Consider the following 22,531-nt stretch of genomic DNA (forward strand, 5'->3'; position numbering starts at 1 on the left):
ACATTTCATAAAATCAAATCATGCAACATGAGGCCTTTGTGTCTGGCTTATTCTCTTAGCATAATGTCACAGCCTCTTTTAAAGCTGGAACTGACTGTATAATTGCTCAGAAGCATGATGAATGAGATTGTTGTTATCAGCTTAGGCTTTGACTAGGTGAGGTTTCATAGGGGTCTTATTGGTATAGTTCAAATGTTAGTCTCCCTCTATTTTACCTCCATACTACTATACTTACTGGGCTATCTCAAAAATGAGCAATAAGTATTCCTTTTTTAAAATAAGTGAAATATATGCATAGTGATATATCTAAATGTCATTTAAAACGTGAGTATACTATCCTTTGACCAATTTGTTCTTATCTTCTAGGCATCCTTGCCTTTGGCCTTAGAGTAGCTCAAATGATTGCATGAGTGTGTAGGTGTGCATTACAGAACAGTTGCCTTGGGTATCCGTGCCTGTGTTTGCTGGGCTGAATCTGGGGAGTCCTACATGGCTTCATTCATCAAGCTGTTCATGCTCTATATTGGACTGATACTGTGGCTGCCTGGTTGGCCCACACCAAGCCCTTTGAAGCTCCGAACTGAGCAAATCAATAGTGTCTGGTCTACGTTCCTTAGAAGCAACTGGAACTCCTAGCATAGCCTTTATAAATCATCTTCCACGAGGGATACTTAGGATGTTTCCTACAGTCTTTAGCTTTTTAATTCTTGAAGAATTAGTCGCTTAAGTGTGTGTAAATTAACGGATGCTCATTGAGGAAATGCTAAGGTCACGTTGTCAGTCACCCATTTAGGACAGAAAGGACTGTCTTTCTTAACAATGTCCTCAAAGTGGTTTCTGTTTATAGAGAGCTCAGAAGAGGTTAGCCTATTGTATTCCATGGTTCTACTTGTGAAAATCTAGTTCATTTTCATGAAGACCTTCCCATGCTCTCCTGTAACTTGGACTGCCTTTCTAAGAGCCCATGTCAGGGTTTTCTGGCCAGTACCATTAGGTGGCGCCATTGCTGAGTTTCTCTGAGTGACCTGTCTGTTCTGCAGCACAGCTATGGCCAAGGATGAGCGAGTGAACCTGCTGTCCTTCACCGGGAGCACTCAGGTGGGGAAACAGGTGGCCCTGATGGTGCAGGAGAGGTTTGGTAAGTGTTGGCTTTCTAATGATTTTAATTCCCACAGAGGTATGGCTGTGAAATTGAAAAGTTTTTTGTTTTGTTTTTCTTGACCCTTTCCATGGAGATACCAGCCATGTTTATCTGAATGTCCAAGTAAAAGAAAAGGGTACAGTTATTAGTGGGTTAATATTAGGCAATCGCAAATTTAAATGGCAATTTGGAAAAGAATGTCATTTTTCTCTCTAAATGACTGTAATAAAATCTTATCAAGTGTATAAATTTCTGTAAGGCCTATTTGGGAAATTAAAAAAAGAAGACTCACAATTTAGACAGGAATATAGGACCTACAGAGAATGTGGAATAGAAGATTTAAATCTGTACCCTCTTTTATATAAACATAACTTTGTACACTCTGTGGCTGATTACAGAGGGTTTGAAGGGCAATATTGACTGTCATTTCTGGCTACTGTGAATTTAGACTCTAACAAGGGGAGACTTGATAGGTAATCCAGCCCTTTTGCTTTTGGGGCATTGCTTTTATTTATTTATTTATTTATTTATTTATTTGATTTTTTTTTTTTTTTAAGAGAGGAAGGGAGAGGGATAGAGAGATAGAAACATCGATGAGAGAGAAACATTATCAATTGGTTGCCTCCTTCACACTCTTTACTGGATATTTAGCCCACAACCCAGGTCTATGCCCCAACCGGGAATCAAACCGTGACCTCCTGGTTCATAGGTGGATGCTCAGCCAGGCCGGCTGGGCTCCTGTTCCCTTCTTATTGGAAGTAGTAGTTAGTTGTTCTCTCTTAAGTATACTATTAATTAAATGGGTTATGGTAAAAAAGGACAAATATTCTGTCTGTCTAAGTTACAGGTGCTTTTCATGGAGGGGGCTGGCTGCAGGAGCGTGGTTAGGGAGCAGGCAGAGTTGGAAAGATGCAGGAAGCATAGGTCCCTTCTCTTCTGCCGCACAGCACTTGCAGCCAGGCAGGAGGAGCTGATGGGAGGTGTGGCATCTTCTGTTCCCTCCCCTTCTCTTGCCTTCTCGGGCAATGCTCTGCCATAGCCAGCCAGCCGGCTGTCACCAAATCAGCTGCTGCAGCAGAGACCAGGGCTGACGGGGCACTCAGTGACTTGGTAATAGCGGCCCTCTCCCCTTATCATCAACGCTCACTGACACGTGACTGTTTTAGAGTGTGGAAGTGAGAACCTCTCCTTCTGTCACATACACTCCTGACACCACAGATAAATAAAAGTGATTTGCATAGAAGCTGATTTTAAAGTGCATTTAAGGAAAAATAAATGTATGTTCAAATGGTGTGGTAAACACAGCTCTAAAATTGAGGCAAATACATTTCAAATCTTTATGCTGGGAGTGTAAGGTCAGAATGGCATTCATAGCCTGCTGTGTAATTGCCTGGAATGTAAGCTGGCAACGTATATAGTATCCCTAATATTCATGCCCTTTGACCCTGACCTACATAGGTAAGAGGTAGATAGATATCCAACAGTCCATATATTCAACACTAGAGAAGTAGCTAAATAAAATTTGGTGCATCATCATGATGGATACTAGGCAGTGATTTTTTTTTAACAGCTCCTAATAATTTAAGGAGAAGGTATAAGATATTAATCAGAAAATAAAGCAAAGTTAATTTGATAGTATGATCTCAACTAAATGTAAGTGCACAGGAGAAAGACTGGAAGGCACTATACCAAAGTATAAGGACAGATTTCATGGTGACCTGTGGGCCATAGCTCTTTGCCTGCTTGATACATTTTGCTCTGTTTAAAAAATAATTTTCTACAATGAGCACATAATTTTTAAACCTTTTTATTGTGATCAGATGTATAAAAATTTACAATTTTAACCATTTTTAAGTGTGCGGTTCTATGGCATTAAGTATATTTACATTGTTGTGTAATCATCACCAATATCCATCTCCAGAACTTTTTTTTTTGTCTTCCCAATGGAAACTCTGTATCCATTAAAACTAACTCTCCATTTCTGCCTTCCCCCGGCCCCTTGGCAACTACTATTCTACTTTCTGTCTCTGTGGACTTGACTCTTTTAGGAAGCTCATATAACCAGAATCACACAATATTTGTCCTTCTGTGACTGGCTCAAGTCATTTAACATAATGTCTTTAAGGTTTATCCATGTTGTAGAATTTCCATTCTTTTTAAGGTTGAATACTATTTCATTTTATATATATTCCATATATATGTGTGTGTGTGTGTGTGTGTATGCACATATATGTGTGTGTGTGTGTGTGTGTGTGTGTGTTAGCCATTCATCCATTAGTGGACACTTGGGTTGCTTCCACCATTTAGCTGTTGTGAATAATGCTGCTGTGAACATGGGGGTACAAATGGCTATTTGAGTCCCTGCTTTTACTTCTTTTGGCCCTGTACCCAACATTTAAATTGCTAGATCATTCATATGGTAATTCTGTCTTTAATTTCTTGAGACATTGCCATATAGTTTTCCATAGTGGCTGCATCATTAACACTAACTGGGGTTTTTTTGGACATAACGTCAAACTTAGAGTAAAGTTGTAAGACACACAAGTAATTTCTATATAGCCTTAACCAGATTCACCAATTGCTTACATTTTACCCCATTTGCGTTACCATTTTCTCTTTCTCCAATAGCACATATACACACACATACATGCACACTTGCACATATGCACACATATATTGTGGTTGCATATTATTTTTGAACCATTTGAAAAGAGTTTAAGACCTGTGTTCCTTTAACACTAACTATTTCAGTGTATTTCCTGAGAAACGAGTACATTGTGTCATATAACCACAGTACAATTATTAAAATCAGGAACTATTTCATTGATTCCATGTTCATGCTATGTTTTTAGCCAGAAAATAAATTAAAACATAACTGGGATAGATTATGATTTGAGGCCATCTGTCAGTGTGCATTAAATACTAAAATAGGCATTAATGTGTTTTTATATCTTTTTAAAGGGAGAAGCTTGTTAGAGCTTGGAGGAAATAATGCCATTATCGGTAAGGCTGCCCCCTATTTTTGTTTTGTTTTCCATTAGGAATATCTTCGGTAGCACTTGTAGCAACTCGTCTGGTCTCTTTTTGTACGTGCCTAAGGCCTGACTCACATGTTCAGGAATTTTACTTATGAGACAGGACACATGGTTTGCAGGCAGAGATAACTAGGAAGGAAGGGTGTTCATGTTTGGAAAATGAAACCTGTGCTTAGCACCTGTGTGCAAGACTTCCTAATGTGGCATTGTTCCTGGCTTTCCCTCCTCCCGTTTTCTGAAAACTGGCCACGTGTGTCTCTAGAAAAAGTAACTCTTATGTGACTTCCATTAGATTTCAAAAACATGAGTTTGTCTTTTGTGGAATATTTGGTGCTTTTATAACTGAGAGGGAGGGAACACTCCTTTAAGGCATTTTAATCACTCACCTGTAGACTTGGGCATTATGTAAGTCTGTTTCTCAATTACTCGGCACAAAAGGAAATAGTCTACCAGTGTAACTGGATAACATAATGACCATCCGTAGGTTGAGACAATAAAAGCATGGGTTTTGTGATAAAAAACACACTTGCTAATTTGTACATTGCCATCACCATCACGTTTAAATGCTTGCACATTTGAGGTGTAAGCCAGAAATTTAAAAAGTAGATGGCAAAGGGTTTATTCAAGATGAAGTTCGAATGTAGTTACAGAGTGAGTTCATTTAAAAATGTAGTTAGCACTCAGTGAGCACTGGGTGTTTGCTGGGTACTGTGCTCAGCTGGTTCATATGCGTTGCTTCATTTAATCCCCACAATAATCCCACGAGGCAGATACCATTATTTATCTCATTGGAAGGTTACACTCTGAGGCTTAAAGTGAGGATGTGCCCAAGTGACCGGCCAGGAGGTGGTGGAACCAGCATTGATATCCTGGCAGTCAGACCCCAGAATACTGCTCTTTCCTTACCTCCTTGCTGTCACCCATTAGTACCCCAGACATTATCCCATTTTATGGCTGAGGAAATTGAGGCTTAAAAAGGTAAAATAACACAACTGAAAAGTGGTGGAAATGGACAAGAACCCGTGGTCTGCTTGGTTGCACAAACCCCCTTCTTACCCATCATGCTAGTGTGGGAATGCTGTTAGTTTGGAAAAGGGACAGTGGCAGATGTAAGAGGGAATCGTGTCCATAGGTTTCTCTAAGGGGTAAGAAGGAAGGAATTACAAGTCACATAAAGGGAAGGGTTAACTTTGTAAAGACTGGGCTGGTTTTTTCTCTGAGGGTGAAAGAGGGGAGGAATGAATGCACAGAAGCAGAGGACATCGATCCTTCAGAGGAGCAGAGGGAGCTGGGAAGGGCTCTCTGTGTGTGGTCACTCAGTGGGGTGAGGTAATCCAGAGAAGGGGTAAAGAGCGCGAGGGGGTTCAGAAATTTGGACACACTTCTGTAGGAGCAACATGAGGATTTCGGGGCCTGGACTGGCGCAGGGTGGGGTAGATGCTAGAGGGGCAGTCTGCAGGGTGATGGTCCAAAGCTTCCCCGCTCTCCACGGGCCCAGGGAAGCTGGCATCAAAGTGGGCCTCGGGGTTGAGCCTGGAGGGAAGGAAAGCTGACAAAAGGATGGTGGTCTTAGAGAGGAGACCTCGAGGAGGCTGCAGAGCAGGCTGAGTATCAGGAACTGGGAGACACGAAAGGGGAAGAGGTCAGAGGAGCGAGAGCCTCCATGCACATCTGTACTGGGATAATCTCTCAATTCTCATATAATCTTTTTAGCAAGTACCTTGTCTGCCTACTTCACAACACTGATGGGTGTGTGTTTGTGCTTCTCCAAGCTTTTGAGGATGCGGACCTCAGCTTGGTGGTCCCATCAGCTCTCTTTGCCGCCGTGGGGACAGCCGGCCAGAGGTGCACCACTGCGAGGCGCCTGGTGAGTGTGTGTATGGGCACGTGAGGTTGTCCTGCTCTTCAGATTGCACTGGTAGGGAGGTGTCGTAGAAGTACTTCCTACCCATCATGCTAGGTGGCAAATAATGTGGCCCTGGTTTCCTCTCAGCCAGGGACTGCCTTACCCTCCAGCCTAGGCTAACAGCCGTTTCTCTCTAACTGGTTGGACTTGGACTGGGAGGTGAGACTTTTCAGTCCCACACCCAGAACAATATGGACAAAGTCCAATGCCGCTTAGAGACTAAAGCAAGCTTAATATTTGACAAGTTCTAAAATTGTTAGCTAACAGGTAGACAGCCTTGGCTTTTACTTATAAAAACATTTTAAAGATTTTAATTTGGGGCTTATAAATCAAGTCATAGATTTGACTTGATATGACATGGTTTATTGAAAAGCAAATGACTATGTATGTGCTTTCTCTCTTTATGAATAAATACATACATACATAAATAAGACATTAATATGTGCATATAAGGAGATGATGTTTAGCTTCAGCATGAATAGGGTTTGGGATGTTAATCTCCACACTCAGATTTAAGCTGGGTTTCAAGTTTTGTGTCAGATACATCCTTGATTTTCATGACTCTTGGTAATGAAAAAGCTGTGTACAACTAGACAAGTTTGGTTAGGCTCAAAATTTGGCTACATTTGTCATTTTTAAATTATTAGTGTTAAGTTTTCCTCCTGTAATTAAAAGAACAGTTTACAGTTGAATTACAGAGGAATTGATTTTGGGTTTTTACTCTCACCCACAGTGAGTCTGAACAAATTCTTCATAAGGTTGATATAGTCTAAATTAACAAAAATAAAAGATATATGAAAATTAAGTCTTTACTTTTCCCAAAACATTTTATATACATTTTTCCTGTATTTTACAACAAAAGAACACTTTTTCTTGGTTTTACATTACTCAGTTGAAATTCTCAAAAAAGATCTAAGATACAATATTCATAAAGCATTTACAGTTTATTAAACTTAAACATTTATTCCATTAATGCTGAGAAGAAAATAGTTCTTTAAAAATGATTAACCTATAATAATAAAACCCTAATATGCAAATCGACCAAACAGGGGAACAACTGGTTGCTATGATGCGCACTGACCACCAGGGGGCAGACACTCAACGCAGGTGCTGCTCCCTGGTGGGTCAGTGTGCTCCCATAGGGCTCATGGCTGGTGAGCGCAGTGGTCGTGGCGGGACCCTCTCCCACCTCCGCTGTAGGCGGGTGGTAAGGAGTGAGGGGTCCCTGACTGTGAGAGCCCCGGACTGCGAGAGGGATGTTTGACTGCTGGCTTAGGCCCAATCCTTGGAGGATGTCCGCCCCTGAGGGGTCCTGGACTGCGAGAGGGTGCAGGCCAGGCTGAGGGGATCTCCCCCCTCTCTGCACCCCCCCAGGCATGAATTTTGTGCACCGGGCCTCTAGTAATCTTAATATGACAAAATATGAAATGCCATAAAAGGAGCATTTCTCTATTCAGCCAACTTTTTCTTTTCCTTTGAGTCTTAGAGCAAATATATATAGCAAATATATATATATAATTTAAATATATTTTTATTGATTTCAGAGAGGAAGGGAGAGGGAGAAAGAGAAACATCAATGATGAGAGAGAATCACTGATTGGCTGCCTCCTGCACGCGCTCTGCTGGGGATCGAGCCTGCAACCCAGGCACGTGCCCTGACCAGAATTGATCCGTGAACTCCTGGTTCATAGGTCAATGCTCAACCACTGAGTCACACCAGCCAGGACATGCTTTATATTTAGTGTTAAAAAGTTAGAAGCTATTATTAGTCATTGCCCAAATAGATTTCCATAGAACAGTTAAGGGATATGTAGAAAAACCTATTGCAGTACTACAGACTAAAGTACTACTCATAATGTCAATGTATTTGCCAAATGGAGACCAACTCAGAGAATGGATGGCTAGACGAGTTCACCTCCACCACTGGGAACATAGCATGGAGCTCATGGCCTACCCAGAGTGAGTCCAAGGCATGTCCTCACCTGAGTAAGGCCTCCCTCTGAGATCTTGACCTGAGGCTAAGAGCACCTGGTTACACAGCAGCAGAGGTCGGCTGACAAATCACTGTGGTGTGTGTTCTCCATGACTCATGCAGGCATAGTGGGGGGATAGGTATCCTTAGGTTTTCTGCTTCTTACGTTACCCAGTGCTCTAGAATAGAAACAGGCATAATTGATTGTAAAGCTTAATCAAATGGATCCCTAGAGATCTGATCAAGACTTTTCTCATGGTTTTGTTCTAACAGCCACCTAGAGGAAATTATTATCTTCATGTAGTAAACAATTAAAATGAGAAATTACACAATTACAAAAATAAACGTACTTGTATTTGCGTATGTTTTAGAGATCAAAATTTTTTAAAATTTATTATGAACTACAAATTAGCACTATTAAGAAAAATTGTACATTGTTAACAAATTTGTACATTTATTTGACGATTCCCTTGCGTGTTTCTTTTTTCACTTAGTTTTTGCACGAGAGCGTCCATGATGAAGTTGTAAATAGACTTAAAAAGGCCTATGCACAGATCCGGGTTGGGAACCCGTGGGACTGTGAGTATCTGGTTGGTTTCAGAGGAGTTCCTTTATGATGGTGTGACAGTGTTTCTGAACCCCTCTCCCCCTTTCCTGAGAGGACTGGGGGCAGACAGAGCAGGTTATAGGGCGTTGAGGGTGACACGTCTGCTCATAGGTCCGGATCTGGAGTGCTTGGTGTGGACTAGGGGATGCCCCGGGGAGCGGTGTTCAGCTGGGATGAGTGTGATGAGCTTTTCTCTCTTCACCCTGTTTGCCTCGTCTAAGCCACCACCGTCCCCTCTCATGAAAGGCTGCAGGAGTCACCAGACATACTTCCTGCTCTTACCTCTGCCTTCCACAGTGACCAGAGTGATTTTTTTTAAATGTAAAATTAGATGATTCACTTTTACTTTAAATATTCCAGCAACTTTTCTTTGCTCTTTGACTAAAACCTAGATTTTTTCCTGCTCCTTTAGCAGGCTCACCATCTGTGTGATCTGACCTATGCCGCCTCCCCTCTTTACCTCCTGACCTCTGCCCCTGCCCTCCTACCTCCTGACCTCTGCCCCCACGCTCCTGCCTCCCAACCTCTGCCCCTGCCCTCCTACACCCTGACCTCTGTCCCCATGCTCCTACCTCCTGACCTCTACTCCTGCCCTCCTACTTCCTGACCTCTGCCCCCAAGCTTCTGCCCCCATGCTCCTACCTCCTGACCTCTGCCCCTGGGCTCCTTGAGCTCCAGCTGTTCCAGCCTCCTCTCAGTGCTGGGGTCCCAGGCTGTCCTGCTGTTCTCTCTGCTGAAAAGCTCTTCACCCAGATCTTCCTGCAACTGGCTTCCTGCTACAAGGCCACCTCCTCCTGAGCCTACCTGCCTTCCTTCTTCCTCTTTCCTGGGCTCACCTGTAACGCTCTGCTTTCTGGCAGCCGTCCATGGGTGGCATGAGGCTCTCCCCTGTAAATTGCACACCAGCTGCTGAGCCTGTGAAGTTCTTAGAGAGTGGTCACCCTGCAGTGAATGAACCAGGTGCTCGCTGGTTGATCTGAACCAGGGGTGGATACGCACATTTGGCCTGCCACTTGCTTCTGTAAAGAAAGTGTGTCAGGACACGGCCACCCTACTCGTTTACCTGTCTTCTGTGGCTGCTTTCACCTGCAGTGGCCAAGTTGAGTAGTTGGGACAGAGACCACATAGGTCATCTGAAGCATTCCATATTTACTGTCTAGCCCTTGACAGAAAACGGTTGCAGACACTGTTCTAAACAGAGAGGACATAGGAAGGGATTGGTTCCTTGGGAAAGCTGTTACAAGAATGAAATGCTGCCATTTAAAGGACAATGAAGGACATTCCTTTTTCTCTCCAGCTAACGTTCTCTATGGGCCACTGCACACCAAGCAGGCAGTGAACATGTTTCTTGGGGCAGTGGAGGCAGCCAAGAAAGAAGGAGGCACCGTGGTCTACGGTGGCAAGGTAAGGACAGCCCGGGGCTCGGCAGTGAGATTTTCACCTCCTCTCCCTGGGAGACGGGCCCCGACTGCCCTCTCCCTCTCCTCCTTTTTGTAAGGGGGAACACGTGCTTTAAACAATGACATCACAAACCATGGGGATTTCTGGAAGGACACACAAGAATCTCAGAGCTGTGGTTGCCTTTGAATTGAGCCTCTAGGAATTCGTATGGAGGGAGACTTCATGGTACAGCAGAAACTTTGTGCTAGAACTAGAGTAATTAGAATCCGTATTTAATGGTTATTTTAAAAGGTCAAGTGAGACCAGGAATCAAAAAAATACACACCAAAAACATTTTAATTTAACACAGACAACTACATTTGAGTCTTTAGATGAAGTCAAAGCAGTTTTCTCATGTGTAATAGGCATTTGTCTTCATCCTTGCATAAGGTATACCAATAATTTATTACCTACAATTTAGTTTCATTTTCTTTTTACACATTTAATCCCCTTTATTTATTCATTTATTTATTGTTTGTTTGTTTTTGTTAATCCTCACCCGAGGATATTTTTCCATTGATTTTTTTTTAGAGAGAATGGAAGAGCGAGAGGGTGAGACAGAGAGAAACATCGATGTGAGAATAACACATCAATTGGTTGCCTCCTGCAGGAGCCCTGACTAGGGCCCAGGCCGGGGAGGAGCCTGCAACCAAGGTATGTGCCCTTGTCCAGAATTGAACCTAGGACCTTTCAGTCTGCAGGCGACACTCTATCCACTGAGCCAAACCGGCGAGGGCTCATTTTCTTTTTAAAAAATATATTTTTATTGATTTCAGAGAGGAAGGGAGAAGGAGAGAGACAGAAATATCAGTGATGAGAGAGAATCATTGATTGGCCTCCTTCCACACACTCCACACTGGGGTTTGAGCCTGCAACCCAGGCATATGCCCTGACCGGGAATCGAACTTCCACCTCCTGGTTCATAGGTCAATGCTCAACTACTGAACCATGCTGGCTAGGCTTTAATTTCACTTTCTTTAATAGCCACTGAGATGAGCCTCTTGCAGAGCTATCTGAGAGAAGACTCTTCTGTGGTTGTCTTATAATTGACACACCCACATCTCATTGGACAGCGCGTATATGAAAATTATGTATTTTTTGTTACTTTTGTTGAGTTTTTTTCTGAAACATTTAACTTAATTTTTATAGAAATAGCTCTTTTTTTCCTTTGTGTAATATTTATTTAAGTTATGCAACGCAATATAGCATTAAAGTAACAGATACAGCTGCCATGCCCAGGATTGGGAGTAAATCCAGCTGACTTTTTTTTTTTTTTTAAGTTTTATTGATTTTTTACAGAGAGGAAGGGAGAGGGATAGAGAGTTAGAAACATCGATGAGAGAGAAACATCGATCAGCTGCCTCCTGCACACTCCCTACTGGGTATGTGCCTGCAACCAAGATGCATGCCCTTGACCAGAATCGAACCTGGGACCCTTGAGTCCGCAGGCTGACGCTCTATCCACTGAGCCAAACCAGCTGGGGCAATCCAGCTGACTCTTGGTAAACATAAGCTCAGAGGCTGATGCAGAATTACACAGGCACACCGGGAGTCGGCCCCCTAACAGGGCAGCTTGCTGTAGGCACCAGTAGGGTATGGAAGGAAAAGTGATCACTAAGTGGACAGGAACTAGTAATTTGATTACATGGAGGTTAGTTAGGAATGTCTACACTATATCCTTTTGGAGCTTTTGATTTTTGTACAATGTGTATTAGTTTGCTGTGGTTGCCATAACAAAATATCATAGATTGGATAGGTGAAACAGCGGGACTTTATTTTTCTCGCAGTTCTGGGGGCTGGAAGTGTAAGTGAAGGTGCTGGCAGGATTGGTTTCTGGTGAGGCCTCTGTTCCGGCACCAAGTGTCCTCACACAGCCTTCCCTCTGCATGAAGAGAGGAGGGCGCTGGCTTCTTCCTCTTCGAAGGACATCAGGTCCATGAGGTTAGGTCCCCACCCACGTGACCTCATTTAACTTTACCTCCATAAAGGCCCTGCCTCCAAATTCAGTCACTCTGGGGGTTAAGGTTTCAACATATGAATTTGGGGGTGGGGACACAATGTAGTAGCTATAATACAATGGGTATAGGTTACCTATTTTAAAGTTGTATGAATTTTAAAATCATCACTTGTAACTTTTTTTCAGTGCTACTTGGCTGTGACACAGCTCTCTATCCTTGATTTCTCTTTTTTCCTTTCTATCTTTGACCAAGTTAGAACCAATAGGAGGCAGAGAAAACTTTCATTCATGGTGGGAAGTTATTGTGCAGAAACAATTCACCTAAAATTGTGTTGGTTTTTTTTCTCCTAAGTATCAGCAAAGATACCTGACCACCAGTACTGGAAAACAAAATGCTTTCATTGTTTTTATTTCCTTTCTCTGCCGAAGGTTATGGATCGCCCTGGAAATTATGTGGAACCGACGATTGTGACGGGTCTTGCCCACAATGCATCCATTGCACACACAGAGACTTTTGCTCCGATTCTTTATGTCTTTAAATTCAAGGTAAAAAAGTGGGTTCTGTCTCTCTTTTCTCTAGTCTAATGTTGAAACAAACATTAGAAGGCCAGGAGAAAATGAAGGTGTGTTAAATTTCACTCGATTTGCCTTTAGGGGGGGTTTTAGAAAGTCCTTCTGATTAGAATAAATTTGGAAGTTGTGGATAAAATATGATGGGATGAACACTTTAAACTGTAGAGCACATCAGGCGAGCTGCCAGGGAAACCAAGACTGTGTTGCAATTTATGGAGATTGTGGCCCTCATCTCCTGTATCACGTGATTTTGAGCCGAGTGGGCCAAAAATCTGGCTTCCGTGCAGAAGGACTAGATAGTGTGAAAGGCTGAGAGCCAAGTGTCAGCTGACAAAATGAGAAGATTGAGGGCAATGTAAAGATCTTCAGTTGCAATCTGTCCCCGAGGACAGGCGATGGCGGTTGTAGCAGATGAAGAGAACTACAGGGTCTCCTTCCCCAGCGTGAGACAGGCCCCAGCCCTGCCAGATCATATTTAGAGATTGAGTCAAGGTCTGGATGTGCCATGATTGACGGTTGAGGAGTAATGAGAATCGCACCTTACTGCAATCACATGATTGTATTGCTTAACGTCTTGCTTTAAAGATTGTCTTATCATGTTTCACATACGGTGATTAGAGGGCATAATTTCATGTTTTGTAGTGTGTGCATGTGTGAGTATGAGCTCTTGAGCAAATAATTTAGCCTCTTGGGCCTCCTTTGTGAATTGGGGATAATAGAAAACCTGTGTCGTAGGGTGAGGAATAAATAACTAAATGCATGCTAAGTGGGGGTCAGTGTGTTGCACTTAATTAGAGTTCAATAACTATTAGATGTTATATATAGTAGCTTGAATGGAAGAATGTACTGGGAGCCTGGAGGAAAGATTTTTGTTCCCTGAAGTACAGTTGGGGAGAAAACCCTACAAAGGCACTGTACGAGAAATAGACTCGGTGACTCTGTGGTTCCTTTTTTGCACTAAAATTATACTGGTGCACCTCATGAAATGAGTCTAACAGTAACTTTGACCCGAACCCTGTGTCATCTAACAGCTTTGAACATCTGTCCTTTCAGAACGAAGATGAAGTCTTTGCCTGGAATAATGAAGTAAAACAGGGACTTTCAAGTAGCATCTTCACCAAGGATTTGGGCAGAATCTTCCGCTGGCTTGGGTATAACCTTGTTTATTTTTAAGGCCTCTGCCAGTCTGATTTGTGTGGTGATGGACTTTAAAAAAGACACATGAAACCATCATAGTTGAAAATCCATTTTTTGGCACTGAAAGTCTTAGAGTTTGTTTGGATGGTTTATTGGTTTTGTTTTTTACTTTCCTACACGTTGCTCTCACCCTGCCTCCCTTTTTACACACAGACCGAAAGGATCAGACTGTGGCATCGTGAACGTCAATATTCCGACGAGCGGGGCTGAGATTGGAGGCGCCTTTGGTATGTGCAGCATGTGTCTCCTTCTCCGTGTTGGGCAGGGTCTTGGTCTGCTGGGGCTGCCATAGCAAAATACCACAGACCAGGTGGCTTCAACGACGGAAATGAATTTGCTCACCGTCCTGGAGGCTGGAGTCCAAGATCAAGGTGTTGGCAGGTTTGGTTTCTCTTGAGGCCTCTCTTCCTGGCTTGAGGCCACCTTTGTCTTGTGTCCTCACATGGCCTTTTTTCTGTACACACATCTCTGGTGTCTCTTCCTCTTATACGGACACCCGTCCTATTGGCTTCAGGCCCTAACTTTATGACTTCATTTAACCTTAATGACGTACTTAAGTCTTTCATTCATTTGTTTACTGAGCTCAGCTACAATCTGAGTTATTGGAGGCTAGGGCTTCAACCTGTTCATGGGGGCGGGTGGGAAGGAGGGGGAGACAATTGAGTTCATAGCAGGCAGTAAAGGGAAAGCAGTAGTGGCTTTTAGAAACGTTTGACCAAGAAACTGAAATACTCGTCTTACCTGGTCTAACATGCCTGAGAAAGCTCACGTTCCATATTCCGAGTGACTGTCCAGGGCCCTGCCTTCTATTCTCAGCCGCGGCATCACGCTCACGCAGGGCCCTCAGCCTGAGATGTGTGGACCCCTGACATGGTGGCATCTGTTTTCTGGGGAGACAGTTCAAGACCCCCCCCCGCCCAAAAAAAATTTAAGACCCCTGCTTTAAAGACAGAAAATTTCACACGAAAAATTCTGGTTTGTATTGGCAAAGAGGGCATAGTAAATGTTAAATGTTATCTTTCATCTTAGATTAAATACTAAGTTGTTTCTTTTTACGGAGCCCTGTTTCGAATTTCTTATTTATTTATTTATTTATATCTATTTATTTCCACCTCCAGCCCACTGCCACCCTCCACCTATTTTCTCTTTATATGCTTTGAGTTCTCAGTGCTTAAACTTAGTAATAGTAATAATTTAAAAAAATCTTCCCAACAGTCATTTATTGTTTTACTTATTAAAAATGATCCAAAGTATAGTAAACACAGATTGCCTTTAATTATATAGAGAAGCAAAACAAGTATTCATTAACCCTTGTAAAAATTTAAATAATTCGGGGCATTCCTATATTTTAGACGAAACTGTAATTACTATTCAGTGTGAAAACTTGGACAAAAGTTTCCTGCTTTCATTTCATTCTGTCACCTTGGCCTGAATGCATCTGTCTGTCCTTCTGTAACTCTTTAATCCCTGTGTCCAGCCCATGCCTCCTCTCTCCAATGGACTCTTCTTCATTTTAGCCCTCACATTAATTTAAAAACAACTTAAAGTTTTAGAAAGGAAAAAGAAATTCTGCCCACACTTTCTCTCCCTCCTTCTTTCCCAGAGGCAACCGTTTTGAGATTCTCGCTAAAAGAAAAAAATAAATTGACCTCTGAATTTACTTCAGTTTTTCTAAGTAGTGTGCTTTCACAGCACTGTTTCTTAGCTTTAGACATGCATTGACCCTCTGCTGTGCTCGATTAACCTTCTTAATTCCTCTCTTCCCCATAAGCGATAGGACACTGTTGTGTGGGGTGCGTTCCGGAGGGAAGGAGGTACTAGAGTCTTCTCCAGTGGAGTCACAAGCGATGAGCTTAATTCCTTCAGCAGGGGATTGTGACAAATGGGTAGTCTGCCAGGGAAGCAAATGACAGACTCCACACCCCAGCCTTCTACTGGGGCCTGGTCGTGGAGGCACCTTCTGCCTGGCACATCCCCCAAATCCCAGGCTCTCAGAGGAAGGCAGGTGTTGAACATAAACCACATTGCTTGTACAGAAACAGTTCAGGCCCAATAAGGCACCTCAGTCATTCAGGGAACTTTTTTTTTATCAGTGTAGGGGACTGTGTAGCAGCTATGGGCCCAGGTGCAAGCAGACCTGCTCTGCTTTTCTGCATAGTTCAGTTTTGAATTAATTTTTCCTCAGAGTTTTGGAGCTGTTTGTCTTCTGGTTTCTAGTATTGTGGTTGGAAAGCCCAATCCACTTTGATTTCTGATCTTTTTCCCCTGTTTTTCATAGTTCTGAAATTTCATAGTAATATGCCTCAATGGAGATCTTTGTAAAAGTATCTGTGGGACAATTAGTGGGCCAGTGATTGTCCTTGGATAGTGGGACTCACAGTTTGCAGTTCTGATTTTGCTTTGGCAGTGTTTCTTTGAAAGTTTTTCCTTTGATTTTTCTCTATTTTAATTTCTGGAACTCCTATTATTTAAATGTTATCTCTTTTTTTCTTTTTGTTTTTTATATGGGAAATTTTCTCAAATTTTTCTCCTAATCCTTCTATTAAGTTTTTTCTTCTCTGTTGTTATTAAAAACAACACCGAGACATATTTTGTCCTTTGATGACACACATTTAAATAGTATCCTTTTCTTATTTTCATGGATTCATTATCTTCTTATAACCTGAGGATATTAATTTAACATTTAAAATATTTTATTATAAAAGCATTTATGTATATTATAAAAAATTACACATAGATCATCATAAATCTACACTAACAAAAGAGAAACATGCAAATTGACCGTACCTTCATGACGTCCACCAGCCAATCAGGAATGAGTATGCAAATTAACCCAACAAAGGTGGCAGGTTAATTTGCAAATGCAAGCACCGAGCGGTGGGGTGGGGTGGGGTGGGATGCTTGTGTTGTCACCATGGCGACAACGCAGGCGTTCCGCACTGCCCCAGCAGCTCCAGGCTTCTGGGCAGCGTGGGAAGGCAAAAAGGCTGCTCCAGGCGGAGTGAAGGCGGTGCCAGCAGCCAGGAGAAGGAAGGCCCATTCTTGCACGAATCTTCGTGCATTGGGCCTCTAGTGAGAAAATAAAAACATTTCCTCTGTCTGAGGTTCTATTCTTAACACCTTGGTTTTAAGGTGTTAATGGCAAAGTTTTTTTAAAAGGTTTTCTTCTTCCTGACACATTTCTGTTTCCTCTTAATTCCTTTTATTTTTTTTCTTCGGTCTCTATCTTTTATCCATTTGTTTGCAAAGGAAATTGGGCTAAATGTCCAGGAACTGGTCAGGTAGCTCTGGCCTCCTTTTGGTATCTTCTCTTCAGTGGTACCGAGTAGGAGCCCACGCAGAAAGAAACAGCCCAGGAAACGAGATTGAGCTGCCTTTGTGTTCCTCCAGGAGGAGAAAAGCACACCGGTGGTGGCAGGGAGTCTGGCAGTGACGCCTGGAAACAGTACATGAGAAGATCTACCTGGTAAGAAAGACTCTGGGAAGACGGGTTTGGGCTTAAAGCTATTGCAGCGTGCATTTACACTCTTCTACTTTCCGCTCTGGCTTTATGCATTTCCATTTAACTTTTTTTTTTCTAATGTCCCAGGCTCTCCCCTCCATTTTGGACTATTATTTTTCTACTTTCTTGTCCAGCTTTAGCTCGTGCCCAACAGCCGACTAGGAAACCATCTCATTGGTAGTTCCTATCCAGAGACAGCATAGGAACAGGACACTGTGGGGAGGTGTCCACCAGCCGGACAAAGCGGAAGAAGCTCTCCTTTTCTAGTTTTCTTTTTGGGCGCAGTTACCACCCTTGCTACCTGTAGAATCAGAAGGAGAGGAGGTGTGCAGGGGCTTGGCGGCCTGGCTAGCAAGCTGGGGGATCCCAGTTCTCTGAATAGCGAGCATGACCCTTCAAAGTTGGACTAGCTCATTCCCCCAGCACATGGGTAGCTGGTGAGGGAGTTGGCTTCTGGGAGATTTTGACTAGGAGTTGTTTCTTTTAAATGTACACTGTTCTCTTTCCCCCCCCCCCCCCCCCGCCACATGGTTAGAAATAGCTTTACCCAAGTGCAATACATCAGTATGTGGGGTAGGCTTCTGTGGTGTTCTGTTGTAGAGGGAACACGGGGGGAGGAAACAAGGACACCCATCCTCATCCCATTGACTGCTTCCCACTAGTTCTGTAACCACAGGTGGGTTTCTCAGCCTCGGCTCCTCGTAGCCTTAGTGCTTTGTGTCTGTCAGGAATTTCTGAAGTGCTTTTGGCTACGGCTTGCTAAGTCTCAGACACATGCACACTCTTTGCCCGATTCCCGTTCTTTGAAGTCACTTGCGTTCTTTTTCCTTTTCTTGTGCATTTGAGATCTAAAGCAGAAAACACTTAACTGTGGCCTTTTGGGAGCCCATTTAATGGGACTCTTTTCCTCTTAGGAGAAGTGAGGTGATTGCCAGATAACTGACTAACGGGGACACTTTTATTTTCTAAATTATTATAGTTCTTACTTTTTATCACAATGGGAATATCTGTGTTTTTCCTGCTAATTCAATACGTTATTGAATTCAATACACGTTATTGAGAGAGAGAGAAAAAAGATTGTTTATAGTCCCCATATTCTCATGCTTTGAAAATGAATAACATGTATGCTGTGTGTTTTTCCAGACTTTTGTGTTCCTCCTCTTTTATTCTTTTATAAAACTTGATTCATAGTAGGATTGTTTTGATATTTTCTTCACTATCCTGTAATTTGGACATTTCACATTGTTAATATATACTGTAGATCAGCTACATTTTTTAAAGGCATAAAAATATTCTATATCATGTACATGCTTTCCTTCATTTAATTTTGTTCATTTTTTTTCCCTCCTTAGTACCATCAACTACAGTAAGGACCTTCCGCTGGCCCAAGGAATCAAGTTTCAGTAAAGGTGCTTTAAATTGACATTACTTCAAGTCTTCTAGGTTTTCTTGCAGCTCTGTCTTCTGAAGAAGACAAAGAAATTGAGATTTTCCCTGAATAAATGCATCCTTTTGAGTATGACAGTGGCTAATCCTTTATGCCCCCGAGGTCCTGACTAAATCAAGAGACTCATTTAAAAAAAAAAAAATTGTCATGGAATAGCCATATTTAGTATAAGACATGAAAATGGATTTTTATGTTCCTAGTAGTTACAATTTTTTTTAAAGTTTATGATTATAATTTAGAAAAAATAGTACATGCCAGTGTAGGAATTTGGAGAAACAGAACATAAAAAATTTAAATCTTCTCGGGAGCTGCAGGAACATCTGAGCAGGTAAAGAATTTTCGGGTGAGTCTTTTTTTGTTTTGTTGATTTTTTTACAGAGAGGAAGGGAGAGGGATAGAGAGTTAGAAACATTGATGAGAGAGAAACATCGATCAGCTGCCTTCTGCACACCCCCTACTGGGGATATGATATGCCTGCAACCAAGGTACATGTCCTTGACCGGAATCGAACCTGGGACCTTTCAGTCTGCAGGCCGACGCTCTATCCACTGAGCCAAACCGGTTAGGGCTCGGGTGAGTCTTGATTCGCATCTTCTAGCCTGTGATGGAACGAAGGTGTGTCTTTGTGTATGGGGACCATGGCACCGGACCTGTGGAATGACTAAGGTGTTCATCATCATTGTGACTTCTCTTCTCGCGGTAGCTTGAGTCACCACAGCAGAGGTTTGTGGGGAGGACGTAGCCGTCACTCCTGCCCTGGAGCCGGCACCGGCCATGCAGAGTGCTATAGAGAGCGAGTGTGGATTTCTTCTGCAGCCTCAGGCCATCCTCATTAGCTGGTAGGCTTCTGCGGTGCCCTCTGTGGTTGCTCTCGGGGAATGACCGCCTGTGGCAGCACGTGTCGCGTGAACTCAGCAGTGTGCACTTGCTCTTTGCCGAGAGTCGCTCCCTTCTCTGGGGAAGCCGCCCAGGAGCCCTCGGGGTTCTGTCCAGGCCCCCGTGGAGCTCGAATGGCTCCTGCAGTTCTGTCTTCCCGGCGATCTGTGCTCCGTTGCACTCCTGCCAGATCGGACTGGGCAGATGGCTTTGAGGATGACATTTGTAGATGACCTGATGCATTTTCACAGCTGGCGTAGAGTTTGGGGTTATGACAGAGAAGCAAGCAAATGAAAAAAAATAAGCAATTGTAAATTTATCCGGAAAGGAAAGTTACTGTGTGACCAGTGTTCACCTAGATATGTTGTTATCAGCCTTGAATATGAATCCAGCCAAATGCTGATGATGGGCCATTTGAGACCATGTTGGCGGGAAGAAGTTAGGGGTGAGGAGGTTAGAGAGGCAAATAGTTCTTCATGTTCCATAGTGGAAAATCAGTAATACCTAAAATTAGAAACGAAAGAGATAGCAACTTGGGCTTATAAATAGGTAGGTAAATTCCGAAAGAATCATTGCTTCAGGGAAGGGCATGGGGAGTGGGGCATGGCGACAGGATAGAGTGCTGTTTTTCATAACTAGTCCTGTAGAGATATTTCACTCTTTAAATCAGGACAACGCATAACTGAATAAAAATTAACATCACAAAAAAAGCAAATGAATCAGGTGCTTGGAATCCTGCGTTTCCAGACCCCCCTCCCCCACCCCGCTCACAGCACACACCTGCACACTTGTCTACCCCCGTTGTTGAACAAGGGGCTCTTTTTTAATATCTCATAAAGTGATCCTCCCAAAAGCCTAATTTCCTTCCATTTTTAACGTTTAAAATAGACTAGATTATTCTGTATTGATACACTTATACTTTTTAATACAAGTGGTTACTTATGAAACTTGTGCAATGTGGGCATTTACTTTAAACATCTTGCTGTGGTTTCTTCTTGTGTCAGTGTTAGGTATTCTAGCTCTGTCTTATTTACTGACTAATGCTGTCTGAAGAAAGTAAAGCACTATTAAAACAGTAGATGATTTTTGTTTTGTGAAATTGAGATGTAATGAAAATATTTTCTGTATTCTGTTCCTCTCCCCCAGCATAGTATTTCTAAACAAGCATCCCAAACCAAAAGTAGTATCAGTGTTTGTTTTAATTAGAAATGTTTACATTATAATTTCTCTTTAATTAGGTATTTAAGGAGGCTCTTCATCCTCCTGTGTATCTACAAAGCCGTGAAGTTGTGTCCAATGTGGAATAATGAATATCCAGTGCATGGTTGGGCGGGGGGTTGGGGGGATGGGGGAGCTGGGGACTGGCAGCTCTAATCTGAGGTGTAGAAGTCAAGTTAAACTGACTCTGAGAACTTTTTTTGAAACTAATCCATCATTTTTCTACATATTTCTATCAACAAGGACATTTGTCATGATGTTTATTAAAAAAACTTTACTTTTGAGTTGGTTCTCTTTGTTCTTTGACCTCACGAATGAAAGTTGCTCATTAGTATCTTCAACCACAGAAGTTAAATTGTGTATTTGTATGTGTTTTCCCGGCCATGTATCTGAGTGCTTGCTTTGCTAGGAATCCTGTACTGCTCACTACAGTTACTTTGAGCCCTGGCTGACTCTCCTGCCCCTCCCTGTCTGGCGTTGTGGCCCTCCTGCCAGTTCCCAGCCTACACTGTGGATAGGAGGAGCTTGTGGTCAGCATGCCAACTTCTGCTTAGGCTTTTGCTGTATGTCTCCAGTCCCTGGAGAGCATCCAATCGGCTGATCCTAGGATCCTGGCTCTGGTCCTATAGGAAGCGGGTAGAAGACTTGGTCATTTTGGCTTCCCTTTGGGGAGGGAAGCACTCCTGACGAAGACTTCACACAATGGTGATGAGGCAGTTTTCTCAAAGCAAATAGGGGTGTCTGCCACCGCAGAACATTCTCGGGGGCATTCTCTGTCCCTGGGAACGCCGAAGGGACCGAGAGGGGTCAGTGTCCTTGCTCTTCTGTTCTAACCTGGCCGCTTTCAAACCTTTTCCGGTTGGCTCCTCTCAAGCAAGGTTGCCAACAGGGAAGCTGGTTTCTATTTCAGTATTTCCAGACAAGGACATGCATGTACATTTCCCTTCCTGTGGCCCCCTATACCCCATTGTCTTACACCTGGCTTGGCCACTTGTTTATCCTGTCCCCCTGCTTTATTTTATCTGCCTGATTGCTGTAGACATTTGTACTGATACCATTTCTGCCTTTTCTACCCCCTCCATACTCAGCACCCCTTCCTCATCACCATTTCTTAGTCTTAAAGGTTTCCTGGAGGATGTGTGAAGAGGGTCGGTGACGGGCCATTATTTCCAGTCCCAGAAACTTGATACATTTTGATGTATCCAATTTTGGGACTTTTCATTTAATGAAATCTGTTGATGGTTTTTCCAACTTAAGTTAAAAAGTTAGGTTACAAATATTTCTCTCTGCTTACTTTTTAAAATGTATTTTTAAAGAAGTGATATTTGTGCGTATGCAGCTAAACCTTCAAATGGGGCGAGAATGCTTCTAGCGAACACTGCAGCTCCTCTTCCCTCCCGGGTCCACCCACAGTTCCCACTGAAAGCCACCCTCACCTTCTCTGCTGTTGTTGACCTCCATCTTTCTAAATAATAAGCTCATTCTGCTATTTTTCAGTTCGTCAACGTAGATAATGTCTGTTGACTTGTGGCTTATTACCACATCCCCAAACATAAACCTTCTGTTACCTCTAATCTGTGAATATCACAGATTTTGGTTAAATCTATAGTCATCATTTAATTATTGTGAATATGCAAAGACAAGCCAAGCCCAATCATGC

General features: G+C 42.7%; 1 protein-coding gene across 4 annotated transcripts in view; it reads left to right on the forward strand.

Annotated features, from left to right (window-relative positions):
• Positions 1-22,531, forward strand: part of ALDH7A1 (aldehyde dehydrogenase 7 family member A1) — a 52,885-nt gene that overhangs the window by 19,205 nt on the left and 11,149 nt on the right. The window contains exons 9-19 of one of the 4 annotated variants that reach the window (XM_079779490.1): positions 1,041-1,138; positions 4,103-4,144; positions 5,949-6,043; positions 8,549-8,633; positions 9,959-10,065; positions 12,488-12,604; positions 13,685-13,782; positions 13,982-14,055; positions 17,219-17,294; positions 18,683-18,739; positions 20,892-20,988. In XM_079779490.1, coding sequence (XP_079635616.1) covers positions 1,041-1,138; positions 4,103-4,144; positions 5,949-6,043; positions 8,549-8,633; positions 9,959-10,065; positions 12,488-12,604; positions 13,685-13,782; positions 13,982-14,055; positions 17,219-17,294; positions 18,683-18,737 — 847 coding nt within the window. In that variant the 3' untranslated portion in view covers positions 18,738-18,739; positions 20,892-20,988. Of the gene's footprint in view, positions 1-1,040; positions 1,139-4,102; positions 4,145-5,948; positions 6,044-8,548; positions 8,634-9,958; positions 10,066-12,487; positions 12,605-13,684; positions 13,783-13,981; positions 14,056-17,218; positions 17,295-18,682; positions 19,117-19,155; positions 20,989-22,531 lie in introns of those variants that run through there. The other 3 variants (XM_079779491.1, XM_079779492.1, XM_079779489.1) reach the window with 3 other exon arrangements.

This window comes from Cnephaeus nilssonii, assembly GCF_951640355.1.
Source record: "Cnephaeus nilssonii genome assembly, chromosome: 2".
In the NCBI taxonomy this organism is placed as follows: domain Eukaryota; kingdom Metazoa; phylum Chordata; class Mammalia; order Chiroptera; family Vespertilionidae; genus Cnephaeus; species Cnephaeus nilssonii.